Source organism: Aricia agestis, chromosome 10 (assembly GCF_905147365.1).
Source record: "Aricia agestis chromosome 10, ilAriAges1.1, whole genome shotgun sequence".
NCBI lineage: Eukaryota > Metazoa > Arthropoda > Insecta > Lepidoptera > Lycaenidae > Aricia > Aricia agestis.
Window position 1 is genome coordinate 8896134 of NC_056415.1, and position 16570 is coordinate 8912703.

Consider the following 16570-nt stretch of genomic DNA (forward strand, 5'->3'; position numbering starts at 1 on the left):
TTTTTAAATACGAGTATTCACAGATAATTTTCAGATTTAGGGATCCATTTGTGAAATATGAAGTTTTAAAGTGGAAAAAACCGTTAGAGCCTAGTGTCCCCCCTTCTACCAGCTAAACGGTTGCTTCTGGAAATGTGAAAAAATTAACGGGAGTAGGAAATATGATGAATTTAAGGGGAAAATTAACACGGCTAAGAAGACTTCAGAAGAAGATAAATCATAAGTTATTGAGTAATCTGTAATAGTCAATCAACTAAAAAAATGTATTCGTAGATTAAGTACAAAGGAACTCTTCGATCAAATTCCTTTGAACATAACTGAGATGATGTTATTAGAAGTGTAAAACACGTTATAAATATGCATTCATTGACCATATAAAAATATCAAAAACTAGCGATACTATGGATTTGGCCGGTTTTTGAATAGTGCACGAAGAGTTTCCTAGAATGTATTGGTATGTAGATTGTTTTGGTATGAAATGCTTCAAAACCAATTTAACTCATATAACCCATAAGCCAGCGATAGCTCGACTTTCGTTATTTTAGAAAAGCTGAAAATCTATACATATTATAAAACAAAGTCGCTTTTTTTTCCCTCATGTCCCTTTGTTCCCTTTAAGGACGCTATCACAAAAATTATTACAAAAATAAGGCAGGTCAGTACGAATATCGACATTAAGGACATTAAAATAACATTCAATATCAGCGCGCTTTGTACAGTGGCGGTTACGGGCGAAAATGTATGAAGAAATTTGAGAGAATTTTTATATAAAATAGTTAGCTATTCGTACAGGGGACTAAATAAGCAACCATTTTTTTTTGTATATTTATTTTCCTTAGTTCAGTGTATTTAGCTATAATGGTACCTAATCAAACCCCTTTTTTAAATCTTTTGCGATTATTGTGATAGGCTATAACATTTTTATGGTGTAGACGTAGAGATGAATATATTATCTTTCATTTGAAACCAAAATATCCTCGCAGTGTGACTCCTAATTCTTTAAAATGGTACCTGAAAATCGCTGATATTTGTGAAAAAATGTGATAGCGTCCTTAATCTTTAAAACTACGCAACGGATTTTGATGATTCTCTCAGTGTTAGATAGCCCATTTATCGAGGAAGGTTATATTTTATCACGCTAAGACTAATAAGAGCGAAGAAATAGAGGAAAATGTGGAAAAAACGGGGAAAATTATTTGAAAGGTCTAACTTGAACGCGCTAATCCCAGGAACTACTGGTCCGATTAAAAAAAATCATTCAGTGTTAGATAGCCTATTTATTGAGGAAGACTATAGGCTATATTTTATCACGCTTAAGACTAATAGGAAAATGTGGAAAAAACGGGGGAAATTATTTGAAAGGGCTTATCTCGCGGACTATGGAGCAATTTTTATGTTATTTGGCACAGATAAGAAGTGAACCACGTGAAGGATCATAAGCTATCTGGTCTAGTACCTTGTACTGACATTTAAATGTCCGGCAGTGGGAGACGAGATTTCTATACTTATCTCGAGGAAAATACTCAAGAAAAAAAATTTTGACCTTTACACTTCATCGAAGGTTAGGTAGATCTTCAGAACTGGAACCTCGTAAAACAACCTCAACTGAAACTGTAGATGCTAGTCATTTTTGTACCCCTATAGGTTTCACATACAGAAAAAAAAAACAGTTTTATAAAATGATAAAAGTCTAGCTGTCGCTGGCTCTTAGGTTGTTGCATTATTTATGCTCGCCAAATATCATTACAATATTACTATCAAGTTTTAGTTTATCAATTTACTAATTAAAAGATGCAAACTGTGTTACATAGGTACTACAGGTCTGGATCCAGATTAAAGTAAAAATTAAGTTAGAAAGGGGAAAAAGCAACATTTGAGTTAGAGGTATAATAATGTACTTATCTATCTATGACAAAAAAAAGAAAAACATATTTGCTATGGAAGATTATAAACTCGTAACAATTTTTTTAAATTTTGTAATTTTTAAAAGCTTAATGACTTCATCATTGTTAGACAGTATAATTTAAAGTTAACAAATTAATTTCAACTTATAAGATTTAAACGGAATCATCGGGTTCATTCAACTTTTTACAACAACCATTAATAATTCTCGACATAAGCTCATGTTTGTTTTGGTCCACCAATATAATCATGATAATGATTTTCTTCTTTTTATTTTATTAATGATTTTCTTCTAACCTTTTTCTGGTCTTCCGAATCATTGCTCTGGAAAATAATTAAAAATCAAAAGCACAACTTTTCAATAGGTAAACTTTTTTATTTAATTTATCAGCTACACATTCCTTTTTTTGAAATCGGAGGTTTGCATGATTATTATTCTCTAGGCACAAAGGTGGAAAATGGTAGTTTTGTAAATAATCTGAATAATTCTGAAATAATTTGATTTTACTTCTTCGTTAACGAGTTACAAAATAACAATTATTAATCTTTTTCAAATTATTATGAGGTTAAGAAATTTTGTAAATTTTATCAACGTAGGCAACATAAAAAGGACTTCCAAACGGCCACATTTAACATATTATTTATCATTTTAAATATTAAGTTTAAGTTCAAAGATTTGCTAATTAGTTTGTACACTTTGGCCCAATTTTAATGATGTAATAGAAACATGTATTTCCGGTAAATCCGGTCTGATTGTGGGATCGTCCTTAAAAGGTAAGAAAACCGATTGGTAAAAAAGTTAAAATTTTTTGTTCAAATAGATAGTGAAGTACTATCAGATTAGTTGATTCCTAAGATGGCGGACCTAAATAATTAAGCCCATCCCTATTAACATTTAATTGACATAAGCCAACCAAATGACGTATTGTACCGTTCAAAAGTTTTTGCCCACCCTATATTTTGCCCGATACATTAAAAATAAAAGCAATTGATCGAGTTTGATAATTATATTTTAAAGAACATATTATTTGGATTATAATATAGTAATAAGTAAATTAGTCTGGAATTGTTCCATACTTACATTTTTAATTTATTCATAATATTACCTTCTTTTATTTTTATTATTTCTTTGCACAATCTTAGCATTCTTAGTAACATTTCGACAAATAATTGATTTCTATTTGGTTCCATTCAGTTTTTTCAGGATATTTCAAAGGTGTGTTGTTGTCGCGGGTTCGAATCCCGCCGACGGGACAAAAAGTTTTCAATGTTCCCGGGTCTGGATGTGTATTAAATGTGTGTATAATATACTAAAATGATATATTATATGAAAAACAAATCGAAAACGAAAACAATAATTAGTATTGTTTTCGTTTCACAAAAGAGTGTCTTGGTGCTCAAAGTATAAATAAAAGCTCGATTCTTGCGACTTACAGAGCTTAATGGAACTAAACTCCAATCATAAACATAGAAGGAATAATTCACAGTTAAAGAATATTAAACAAGTCAGCCATACTTGCAAATTTTAATTTCTCGCACTCACCTACAAAATGTAAACATGCGCTCGTATAAAAGTATACAAATAATAGACACAATTATTTTTGATTTTCAAAACATTGTTTTAACCTTCGTTCGACAATACAAAATAACCATTTGCTAATTCGTGTATTTTTTTCAATTTGATAAATGAATTATGTTGTGGGCATAAACTTTTGACCGGTAGGTCCGTCAACTGCCTAGGAATCAGTTAACTCGATGGTACAAACAAAATTTTTAAATAAAACTTTCTTAAAGCAATCTATATATCTAAGAAATTGCAAGTTTTTTTTTGGAATAAAAATATTTACACAGCCTAACATAGAACCACCTCCTTTTTGGTAGTTGGTTAAAGAGGTTAATCGTTTCAATCAAGATGATGATCGTAAACAATTTTAAATTATTTCAGGATAAAAGCTTTCTGCGATCACATACCAAGAAGCGAAAGATCAATCTATAAGTTATTATAATTCATGCAAAAACCAGTAGGTGGTCTGCTACTTTATTTAATTTGTTAATACGACAATGAATAGTGATGCTTATCATTTATAATGATTTTAAGGTTTACATTGACCTATATTACGAATATCAGCCACAAAACACATTGATAGCATCTGTAAATAAAATGTGGGTTTTATGGTAAAGTGTAAAATATTTTAATAACTTTATGCACTTTGTAGTATTACACATAATATAGACGTATATCGTATATTACTATATTTAGTAAGTATGATGTGGGTAATGACTTGAATTATATCTACTTAAATTATTGTAGTAAGTAGTGTAGTAACAACTATATTACCTTCAAGAAAAGAGCGTATTCCCTCTTAAAAGGCCGGCAATGCACCTGCAGCTTTTCTGATGTTGCGAGTGTCCATGGGCGACGGTAGTTGCTTACCATCAGGTGACCCGTTTGCTCGTTTGCTCCCTTATATTTCAATAATAAAAAAAATATATAACTTCTCATACTTACATGCTAGTTGAGTTAGGATTATAGCATTGCTGATTGCGCGTGTTCATAATATTTCAAGCTCATAATTATTATTCTCTGTTTTAAGAGGGCGACTAACCTCAAAAATCAAACATCGTCCCTCTTTCTTCACACTCACGCCCGTATTTCATATGCCAGGTGAAAAAAGACGACGCGGAATCTTCGCCAAATTAATTTTTTCTTAATAACTCGATAAATAGTTTTTAAACATTTTAAAAATCCGCGAGGTCAGTATCTCAATGATAGAATTTTATACAATGTGTTAAAATATTAACTTAGTTTAATGCATGGCTATGGCAATATATGGGAAAATTAGATGCATTTTTGTAACGTGTTTTCGCTCAGATCAAATTCTTGGAAATATATAATGCTATATCTATGTCTACAAAATGAAACAATTTAATTATTTTCAAGTATAAAAATGAATTATAAAATCGACAATTTAGGGTTAGTCGCCCCCTCAACAACCGCACCCCAATGTTAAGACAAGAGTTTTGGCCTGGCGAAGACAAATTAATATGACCATCGATAAAAATAATTTATAATTATAATATTACTTATTACCATATCATATCATTTTATATTAGGTGTCAAGCAAAAGTTTGAGAATTTCCGACCATCTTGTTTGAATTGACAAATTATTTTATTATCAATGAAAATGCCTCCTTGCATAATATTATATAAGATCATTATGATAATATTAAGCAACTGAATCGTAAAAGAATTCGCAAAATGACAGATCCGGGTACGACCCCTTGATACACATTTAATTTTTATTGCGGTTTTATGTTTGAAGACCTCGTGTAGATTCGTGATGACTCAATAAATGTGATCATTTTCATATCTTCCATACTAATATTGTGAACTAAATGACGCTCGCAACTCCGATGCACCGAAATGCGTTTATTGCGAAAGTCGTACATTTTTCCGCAGTAAAAACTATTAGTGTCTAATTTCCGCCGCGGAACTTCGGCCTAGTGTCTTACATTTACACCATTAAAAGTATATCCATTCCAATAGGTACAGATACACTTTTGCGTTTATAATATTTGTAGGATATGAACTTTTACGGCCGTTCCCAATATTTGATCTATCTCTGGTTTGGCCCTACTAGAGATAGGAATAGCTCAGATTAGACATTAGAGACATATATTTTATGTCAATTGTGAGCTATTTCTAATAAGTATCTCTAGTAGGGCAAAACCAGAGATAGATCAAATATTGGGAACGGCCGTTAGTCTGTATCTAATGTCTATCTGCTTGTCTGCTCATCTTTTAGTGTGTTTCCCTGTTAGGTCTTCACGTCTAAGCCGCAGATACTATTTATGTGAAATTTGGTATAGAGATATTATACTTATGATAATATACTGCTTATGATATACTTTGACAAATAGGAAATGATAGGGGGAACTTTAGGATAGTTTAACGTTCCTTCTCCGGGACTTAAATTTGTTCACACAAAATTTTATTCAAAGCTATTAATAACGATTTCTGCGTGACAAGATAACAGACAGAAATACACACATTCGCATTTATATTATAATATTATTAAGGATTGCCCGCTTGATTCTTTTTTTAATCCTTTGCATATCGCATTCCAGATGTATGAAATAAGAAGTAAATAATAAATCATAGTAAATCGCCTCCGATTATATTTTTTGCAAGCCAATTTTATATAGTTAGTCATAATTGAATTATAAATTTTTTATTTATTTAAAATTATTGCTTACGATGCTCGAAATAAAAGAAAATATAACAATCTCAAAATTCATGTTACTGTTTTAATGATAGCTATACCATAGAATAAACCATCGCCGTAGAATAATTAAAGAATACAAAAAACTTCACGAAATAGAGACAAAATTCTTGATACGTATTATATAGATAGCGTTTTTGAAGATGTTTTACTAATTAATGTTGTCAATGAGATTATGTCTTAATAATAATTATTCATGCGACAATTTTTTAGTTCCTTGTGTGACCTGCTCCATTTTTCTGAATTATTACTGGCATTGATCATGAACTAGTTTTTTATAGCTTTAATTTGTATATTTTTTGAGAAAAACGTATCTACATTAAATCTGGTTACCATGAACTATCAAAACGAGATTAAGTGTTTGAATACATTATGCATAAAAATCACTTTATAAGCAAAATAAATAAAGTTTCCTGCAAGTTAAGAAGCCTAATAAATAATTATATTAGACTTCTTACGTTGCCTTATTTATATTTTATAAAGACACTGCTAAAATGCGTCTACTGTTTCTAACAAAAATAGTATTTTGTTGCGTATTATGTATCGTATGGAATGCCTGAATAATAAATAATTATTTTCAAAGCTTCCTTTAAAGCTTAGGATAAATTAATATTCTTCAGGAGAGCAATAAACATTTCAACACTATCCACAAAACAAAGTTATTATACTTTAGTTTGTAGGTGTACCTTATATTATAAAGTTCACTCGGAAAGTAGCACCGTTGCAATGAATTTTATTTTTATTTCTGTAAGAGCTAGGCTAGGTAAATTTAGGTGACAAGTTTCCAGCCCATATCGGCGCTCCGTACATGGACATTGAGCGGATAACACCCATGTACAAGCGCCGACAGCCCAGGCTCGGACCACCGAGATTCGGGACTAGAGTCGCCAAGGCAGATGTCGTGACCTTTTCGGAGAGCTGACATGCTGTTAGGGCAATTCTCACAGAAGTTAAGGTAACTCTCTCAGTGCTGGTACTTTCACAGTAACTATAATGTATGCTATAATGTAGCTTTCACATAATGAGAACTTGCATTTGGCGAATCAGCCATTATAAATAAGATTGAAAGGAAATTTAAAACACTGCAGAGGTCAATTAGCCGCCGATGATGACGTCAGAGCGAAACTTTAAAAAATATTAAGAAAAAACTAGCCAACGAATTTCAAAATTATTTAATTTATATTCTTAAAATACCCTATTTTAACGAAAAAAAATATAAAAAGTACATGTGATTTTTTTGGACAATGCCCATTGCGCAACGCAGTGATCTATTTCTATCCAATGCATAGCGAGTCGTTCACGAACCGAAGGGAAGAAATTTTACAGGTGACGACCTTTGATCGAGGTGTCCCACCGATCCTGCCACTCGGATATAAGATTTTGTAGTGTAATGTCTAGTGGTTCAAATAATCTATTCACTTTATTTCTGTCTCTTATGCTTAAGAAATGGATGTATGGTGGAATGGTGGTGATGATGATGATGATTAATGAAATTTGCATAGTAGTATATGCTTTTAGTTCTTAAGACAACGCCGAAACCCCCAAACATGTATCTATAAGGTGTAAGGAGTTCTGTTCACCACCTTCGAACCATAGTATATCCTGGTACAAAATCTTACTTTTTGGTAACATATGCTTGGAATATTTCATATGAAACCAAAAAAAAATCATATGTTGAGGAGTTCCCTCGATTACTCATGGATCCCATCATCAGGTCACCACTTTTCTGATCATGGTACCAAATTGGAGTACTATCCTATACAACAAAACAAAAATTTTGAAAATCGGTTTACAAACGGCGGAGTAATCGTTGAACATACATAAAAAAAAACATATCCACAGCCGAACGTATAACCTCCTCGTTTTTGGAAGTCGGTTAAAAATGGCGATCTTGGATATGAGTAAATATTATTTTTATATAAAGTGAAAATACAACTGAGTGTTTTGTGAATATTTTAAGCTATTCACAATGGCAATACGTAGGTACCCGTTACCAGGGTGAAAATTTCAATAGGCGGAAATCGCGGATCTTGAGATACAGCTTGGTGAATATACAGAATCTTACAAAGATTGTAAGCTTCTGTATAATTATTCTCCAACCACCTTTGGTGATATACATAGGGTGTATTTTTTTTGTGATATAAGATTTGTATAAGCAAGCGCACCAGGTCCCAGCGTCATGAGTTTGCCCATACAAAAGGTACCTCCATCGTAGGTATCGCAGACACAATAGATTTTCAATTGTTATGCGGCAGCCGGCTGCCGCTTGGGGATTGATAGGTTAAAATAAAATTTAGTCTTTCAGCGCTGCTACATAACAGTGAACTTTATATAAGGGACCCTAAATTATTATACCCTTAAGTAGTATTTAGTTTTGTTAGTACGCTTTATGTGGTTAATAATATAATATTACTAGCGACCCGACCCAGCCTGCCCGGGTATAACATAATATATAGCCACTGAAAAAATTATTAAAATCGATTCAGCAGTTTTGATTTATATTCAAACTACATCATTATACTACCCGTGGCCCGCATTGGTCGGTACCGCCGCAAAAGCTACGTCTCGCAATTTATATTATAGTATGTAATTAATATCTTCGAAAATATTCATTACAATCATATGCTGTAAAGAGCCATAATATAGATCTATATTAGATCAACAATGTATTTAAAGTTTTTAATTTAATAAGAATTAATGCGGTATTGGTTAAAATCGCTTCGAAAATTAGCCATTATTTGTCGTTAAAAGTAAATGACAAAAACTGTTATTGTGGGATATCCATAAGAGATAGACATATACCATCCCAGAGTTTTTTGTAGACCTTTTCATTGTGTACAGTACCTAGTACATTATTTTGATAAATCTCGTAGGGTTCAGCCTGCGTTTGCAATGTAAGCGAAAAAAATGTAATTATTTACGACATCACATTAAAAACCCCAACAATAACAGTATTTCTCCACTGTTTAATGAATGTTATTATACTTATAAACCTTTCTGTTGAATCACTCTATATAATAAAGAAAACCGCATCAAAATCCGTTGCGTAGTTTTAAAGATTAAAGGTAACAAATGGACATGAGGAAAAAAAACGATTTTGTTTTATAATATGTAGTAATTAATATATAAGAGTAATATAATTCAGTAATCTGTTTTCAATAAGAGGGTTATGTCAGTGTGTCAGTCTGAGTATGAGCCATATCACACACATGCATATAGATTCATACTTTATTGTTGTTAGTAGTATTTAAGTACTTACGTTCATTAGTTTTGTAGTAATCTTATAGTTCTAGTGGTTCTGAAACTGTAAAATATAAGATTTAAATAATATTAGAATAATCCTAATGTAGATGCAGGTTAGCACTGTTATTTTTTTTTTTATGAAATAAGGGGGCAAACGAGCAAACGGGTCACCTGATGGAAAACAACTTCCGTCGCCCAAAGACACTCGCAGCATCAGAAGAGCTGCATGTGCGTTGCCGGCCTTTTGAGAGGGAATAGGGTAATAGGGGAGGGTAGGGAAGGGAAGGGAATAGGGGAGGGTAGGGAAGGGAAGGGAATAGGGAAGGGTAGGAAAGGGAATAGGGTAGGGGATTGGGCCTCCGGTAAACTCACTCACTCGGCGAAACACAGCGCAAGCGCTGTTTCACGCCGGTTTTCTGTGAGAACGTGGTATTTATCCGGTCGAGCCGGCCCATTCGTGCCGAAGCATGGCTCTCCCACGTATAATATGTAAACTATCACGTCAAGTTCTGAATTTATCCCTTTAATGATTTATTATTATTACAATTTTTTGTAATCAGTACCTAAAATAAGTGATATAATGTAGGAAGTTTATAGTTTCATTGGTAAAAATATTTCTTAAATCGACAAAACCATTATCAAAACCATATCATTAAAAGATTATTTAAACTTTGCTGTATTAATTTTTTTTCCTATTTTCTTTTAGTAGACAAGAAACAAAATTGCAATGCAAACGGTTTATGAATGCAAGAATGTTGCATTTGTAAACGCGGATCTCCTCGAGTATCTTTCTTCATTCTCTCGTTCTTTTCCACTTATGTATGCTGATTATTCAGGCCAATGTACTATTAAGTATGTGTGAAATTATGAAAATTCATGTAAACATGAATTCCAATCTAGTAAATCGATTAATTGGATCTAGCTCAATTATGCAGTATGCAAAAATGCCGTTCGCAAATATGCATAAAATCATATCGCGCTTGTCACAAAACCAAAACTTTCAGACACCTTATAAAATCAATCGATACGGTAAAGTTTGAGAGTCGTTGCCTATGAATAAAATAATATTAAATAAATTATAAATGAGAGGAACTCGCTGATAGAATCGCATTATAGAATTAGTCGAAAAAAGGTATATATAAGCAATGATCTTGGTGACACCAACATTCAGCTCGATAACTTGGGTTGATAGTCACAATGCGTACTCTTTTGGTGAGTTCCATATAGAAACAAAAATATTAAAAATAAAAAGTAAAAATTAAATGGATATGAAACAAAGTTAATCGAAAAAATAATACTATGAACGGAAAGTGCTAATATTTTTGGACGAAAGCCAAAAGAATGTGTTAATATTTTTTATTATAAAAAAATTGCCAATAATTTATTTTATTGAAAGAAAGAAAAATATGTGCTAATATTTTTTTTGTTTAGGTCGCTTGCCTGTTTGTAGCAGCTGCTTTGGCGGCTGAAGGGTAAGTTTAAAGAAACTACGATACTTAACACAATATATTTTTTACTCTAAAAGTCTAAACACACTAGGCCGAAGTTACGCGGCGTAAATTACGCATGATTACGTCAACGCATACAAAATACGGACGGAACGCAAGGGAATAATGTGTCATCGGTAATTTAAAATACATTGCGGGCGTAAACATGCAGAATTTACGCAGCGTAACTTCGGCCTAGTGTGTTTAGACACTTACGCTTACAATATTTTAGTGTGCAAACAAATTTCACGATAACTAACATTAAATTTCCACTGTCGGTACGTAGGCACAAAGTTATTAACCTTTTATTTCTTTTCATTTCTTAATAACAAAAAAATAGTGCTTTCAATATTATATCACAAGTGCATATACTTATATCAATTTTCTTATACAGCGATAATGTAGACACCCTGAGGTACTTGAGGGTGCTGCCCACGTTGGAGACATCGGGTCGCTACGACCCGGGCCGCTACGACCCCGGCCGCTACACCAGCAAATACGACAACTCCGGCCGTTACATCCCTGACGACTCTGGAAGATACAAGTATGTACACGCACTGTCTATGACTTATGCCCGGTTGCACCAATCTGGGTCAAAATTAACCGTATAAAATATTTAACATTGAATTCCTTGGCACGAACTTTTTGTCTTTATTATAATTTTATAAAAAGTAGAATGGACGGCAAGTCTCTGTAAGAATGCCATGCCTTTTAAAAAAATACGAGGAATGAGATAAATAACGTCATAATACGAGTAGTTGACCGAGTGTTGAGTTTATATTAACCTAGTTAAACCTAGATAGGCGTATGTTTTTTTAATTTTTTATTTTATTTTATGAAATAAGGGGGCAAACGAGCAAACGGGTTACCTGATGGAAAGCAACTTCCGTCGCCCATGGACACTCGCAGCATCAGAAGAGCTGCAGGTGTGTTGCCGCCCTTTTAAGAGGGAATAGGGTAATAGGAGAGGGTAGGGATGGGAAGAGATGGGAAGGGAAGGGAAGGGAATAGGGGAGGGTAGGTAAGGGAATAGGGTAAAGGATTAGGCCTCCGGTGAACTCACTCACTCGGCGAAAGGCGCAAGCACTGTTTCACGCCGGTTTGTGGACCCTAAAGACTAATATACAGACTCTTCTTATACTAAGCTCCCAGTAAGACATTGAAATATACAGAAAACGCGATTTGACGGTAAAAAGTAGAATGGAGGTACTGTTTTACCTAAATGAAAAAATAAAGTTTTAACGCCGCATTCGTAGACATTTAATGATAATTAAACTGCAATTTAATACCTCGATCGTGGAAATCGCAGAAACAATAGATTTTCAATTGTTATGCGACAGCCGGCTGCCGCTTGGGGATTGATGACTGAATAAATTAATGAAGAGTTTGGCAGATCATGTATGGGGCTTATATAGGGTTGCCATCCGTCCGGATTTCCCCGGATTTGTCCTAGTTTGTAGGGTGTCCGGGGTGCGTCCGGCCGGTTTTTTGAAAAGCGTCCGGGTGTTAGGATTTCACAAACACTTTTGATGAGAGAAATTTAACTCTTAAATTATGCAGCAATAAACGAAAGATAAAAACTCGCTAAGCAAACACGCTGTTTCTTGCACGGACTTGAGTTAATTAGATTTTTACAAATTCTTGTTGGAAAAGCAAAAATTGGCATAGAAGTTATCGTAAATACTGTTTAAGAGGTGTCCGGGGAAATAATCACATTTCGGCCAAATGTTCGGGAATTTTGTCGTGCCGGACCGGCGAAGGAAATTTGGGTGATGGCAACCCTAGGCTTACATCATCAAATCTTTATTAAATTACAGTTAAGTATTAATATTCGTCTCTGAGCTGCTTTTGCTACTTCAGACTGCTTAGGAGTGATTTTTTTAATTCTACGCGTCGTGTTTTGACAAATTGACTACAAAGCAAGACAACAAAGGCTTACTTACTTTGGATTAACGTCACTTTAATCGCCGAAGACCTTTAACCCTTAACGAATAATAGAAAATACAATTACTTTACAATAATAATAATAATCTAAGGATTTATACACTCCCCAACTTTGTGTTTCGGAAAACGATATAAAACGTGGTTTTCATCCAAAAAAAATACGGCTTTACAAAATTTATTAATTTTTTTAAAAAATTGCAAAATTTGCGCGAAGAGTGAATTAGGGGCTACTAAGTTGCGTTGTCCACAATTAGTATAACGATTTATATTAACATAGTTTAAACTATGTTATTCAATAATTATTTTGAGTTTAAATTATGTTTGTTTAAACTTATTAGTAACCACGTATAACTTTAACATATTAATTTTAATATTATGAATATGTATCAATATACTTATTTGTTTACTTAAATGTTCATGATTCATAACTAAATAATTAACATATTTTATAAAGTTGAATAAACATAATTAATATTTAATACATTTTATGAGAAACGAATAATAATAAAGATGCGATAATGTTGTTGCTGACACTGACATTAATATGCCACTAATTAAATTGTTAAAAAGAGTCATATCTTAGTACCGTTTGCGTCAATGTGGCTTCATCTTATCCTGCGTATGCCCAGTCTGCCTGGCATACGCCAACGAGATATCTCACTCTACATGTTTTCTCGATGTTTGATAGTTTGTCTGTTCATCTCTATTGACCCTAGCATGACAAACGTTTTTTCTCGCGTAGATCTATCATCGAAATAACACATTTTTATAGAGTTTTGTCGAGATAATGTCGAGATTTTGACATTATGAGACGAGTAGTTTTTAATTATCTCGAGAGTGAGATATCTCGTTGGCTTCTTCCAACCTATCCCCATTAGCCACCACCCAAGTTTGAGAATTTTATGCGCTACCTTCCAACCTACTTCTGGTTGGATAAATTTCGTATACGGTATCGGATACTCTTTTTTTATGAAATAAGGGGGCAAACGAGCAAACGGGTCACCTGATGGAAAGCAACTTCCGTCGACCATGGACACTCGCAGCATCAGAAGAGCTGCAGGTGCGTTGCCGGCCTTTTAAGAGGGAATAGGGTAATAGGGGAGGGTAGGTATGGGAAGGGAAGGGAATAGGGGAAGGTAGGGAAGGGAATAGGGTAGAGGATTGGGACTCCGGTAAACTCACCCACTCGGTGAAACACAGCGCAAGCGCTGTTTCACACCGGTTTTCTGTGAAAACGTGGTATTTCTCCGGTCGAGCCGGCCGGCCATTCGTGCCGAAGCTTGGCTCTCCCACTAAAACTATGTTATTTCTTTTCAGCGGTGACCGCGGAGACCGCGGTGACCGCAGCGGTTTCTACAAGTGAGTTGAATAATATTGTAATTTTCAGTTTCAATAATTTCTCAAAATATAATTTTACAAGTTCTCAGATAACTTAGCACGCGACCAGTCTCTTGAGTTTTCATCACTTTGTTTGTCAGTTCTGGCGATGTTTGGATGCCATACAAAGAGTTAACTCTTTTATCGTGCGACAAAAATTTACACCCAGCGTACAAAGAATAAAAACGAGAACTGTGAAAAAACATGGTATTGACAATAAAATGGTACAATGTGAAATAGTGCTCATGTTTTGTCGGATACATCTCGACGTGCAAATATTTTGAAAATACAACTTAAATTTAATTTTGTTCGTTATTTACATACAATTTATTATTTAAAGTTGATTACAATATTGTTAGTAAAATAATATAAGTATAATAGTATATAGGAGCTCATGAAACTTGCATAGATATTAAAATATGTTTTTTTACAGTGGCGACCGCGGCGACCGTGGAACGGGAGGAGGCTACTACGTGCCCGAGAAGTCCACCGCTGCCCCGAAGCCACCGACCACCACTACCACTACTACCACCACTACCACCCAGGCCCCCACCACCACTACCACCACCGCCGCCCCCGTCGTCATCAAGCCCAAGCCAACTCTCCCCCCGCCGCCCCCTAAGCCCGTAGTCACCATCGCCCCCGCTATCTACGACTACGGATACGCCATCATCAGGTACGACAAGGAGGAGGACGCCGACGGCTACCACTACCTGTACGAGACCGAGAACAGGATCCTGGCCGAGGAGGCCGGAAGGATCGAGAAGATCGACAACGAGAACAGCGGTATGAGGGCCAGAGGTTTCTTCGAGTACGTCGGTCCCGATGGCATCACTTACAGAGTGGACTACGTCGCCGACGAAAACGGTTTCCAACCCGTTGGTGCCCACATCCCAACCCTGTAAATTAGTCATACCAAAACATTGTGATGTAAATATAAACCTTGTGATGTAAAAATATCGTTATCTATTATTAGGAAAGTAGGCTTTTACTCGACGATTTGAGCGCAAGTCGTTGAGTTATAAAAATGGAGTGTTATAAACTAATAAATTATTATATTAGTAACGTGCCGGTCTTATTTTACCTTCACTATATAAAATATTATTTTTATTCAATAACAAAAGAATGAGGAGTAAAACCTCGCGTTTTCTATCTTAGTACCGCTGTTTACTTATGAATAAAAAAGAAATATTGAAATTTAAATAACACAAAAAAGCTTCAATTAAAATAAGAATACAACGAGACATAATTTATTTATTTATTTATTCACATGAAACATGGTATCATGGTATTTGTTATTACTTACATAGAATCTTGTATGACTTCACAGAAAAATATGGAGCACTTTTTCCACTATATTAACATTAATATAGTAGAAAAAGTGCACGAAAAGTTGAGTTTTATTAGTGTTCAACAAGAATTTCCACCAAGAACCGACAGTACAATCAATTACATATAATTAATTATAATAACACATTTTAATTATTATTTATCAAGTAGTAACCTACGAATAATAAAAACTAGTAGTAACCCATTATAGTAGAGCTAGTACTGTACTCTACTGTCTATGTTCAAAGGTCCTTTTTTTTACATGGGGAAATGCTTTGCGCATCCCCGGCGGATTGGAGACATCGGCCGGGGTATGTGTGACTCTCCGAGGAACTACCCACTGCAACCCCATGGTGCTCCACTCCCCGCCTAGGCACAGCCAGGGGCACGATCAGCTCACCGCAACTCTACCAACTATTGTCTGCGTCTTGCAGACTCGTCAAAACATGCAGGCTTTTCTAGTAGTCTTTCAAACTGAATACAATTCATGCAAAAATTATACACATTGCTATACCAAATTTCATCAAAATAGATTGAATAGTTTAGGCGGTAATCTTAAAAGTTTATTGTGTGGGAACCGTATATTTTCCGGGAGAAAATTAGTATTCCTTCTCCTTTCCCGAGACTGTATCTCCATACCAAATTCCATCAAAATAGATTGAATAGTTTACGCGCAAATCATAAAAGTATATTGTGCAGTAAGTAGTAACCGTACGTTTCTCCGGGACAAAATGTATCCTATGTTCTTTTTCGGGACTCAAAGTATCTTTATACAAAAATTTCAGCAAAATGGGTCCAGCCGTTTACGCGTGATGTCGTGACCACGCGAAATATCGCGCAGCTTCGCCCGCGTAAATTAGGTATTTCACAGATAAATTAGTCCACAAAAAATAGCCTATGATCCTTCACGTGGTCTACTTCTTATCTGTGCCAAATAACAGAAAAATTGTTCCAGTAGTTCGTGAGATAAACCCTTTCAAATAATTTCCCCCATTTTTTCCACAT

The 16570-nt window shown here is 34.5% G+C and overlaps 1 protein-coding gene across 2 annotated transcripts; it reads left to right on the forward strand.

Moving 5' to 3' along the window:
- Positions 1 to 10557: 10557 nt before the first annotated feature.
- On the forward strand, positions 10558 to 15301 carry LOC121731268 (larval cuticle protein LCP-30-like). Of its 2 annotated transcripts, XM_042120631.1 has the most exons (5): positions 10558 to 10640; positions 10860 to 10900; positions 11310 to 11459; positions 14177 to 14218; positions 14670 to 15301. In XM_042120631.1, the coding sequence occupies exons 1-5, from the start codon at positions 10626 to 10628 to the stop codon at positions 15139 to 15141; spliced, it is 720 nt and encodes a 239-aa protein (XP_041976565.1). In that variant the 5' UTR covers positions 10558 to 10625; the 3' UTR covers positions 15142 to 15301. The 2 variants fall into 2 exon arrangements, with proteins under 2 accessions (XP_041976565.1, XP_041976566.1); XM_042120632.1 differs by lacking the exon at positions 14177 to 14218.
- Positions 15302 to 16570: the final 1269 nt, after the last annotated feature.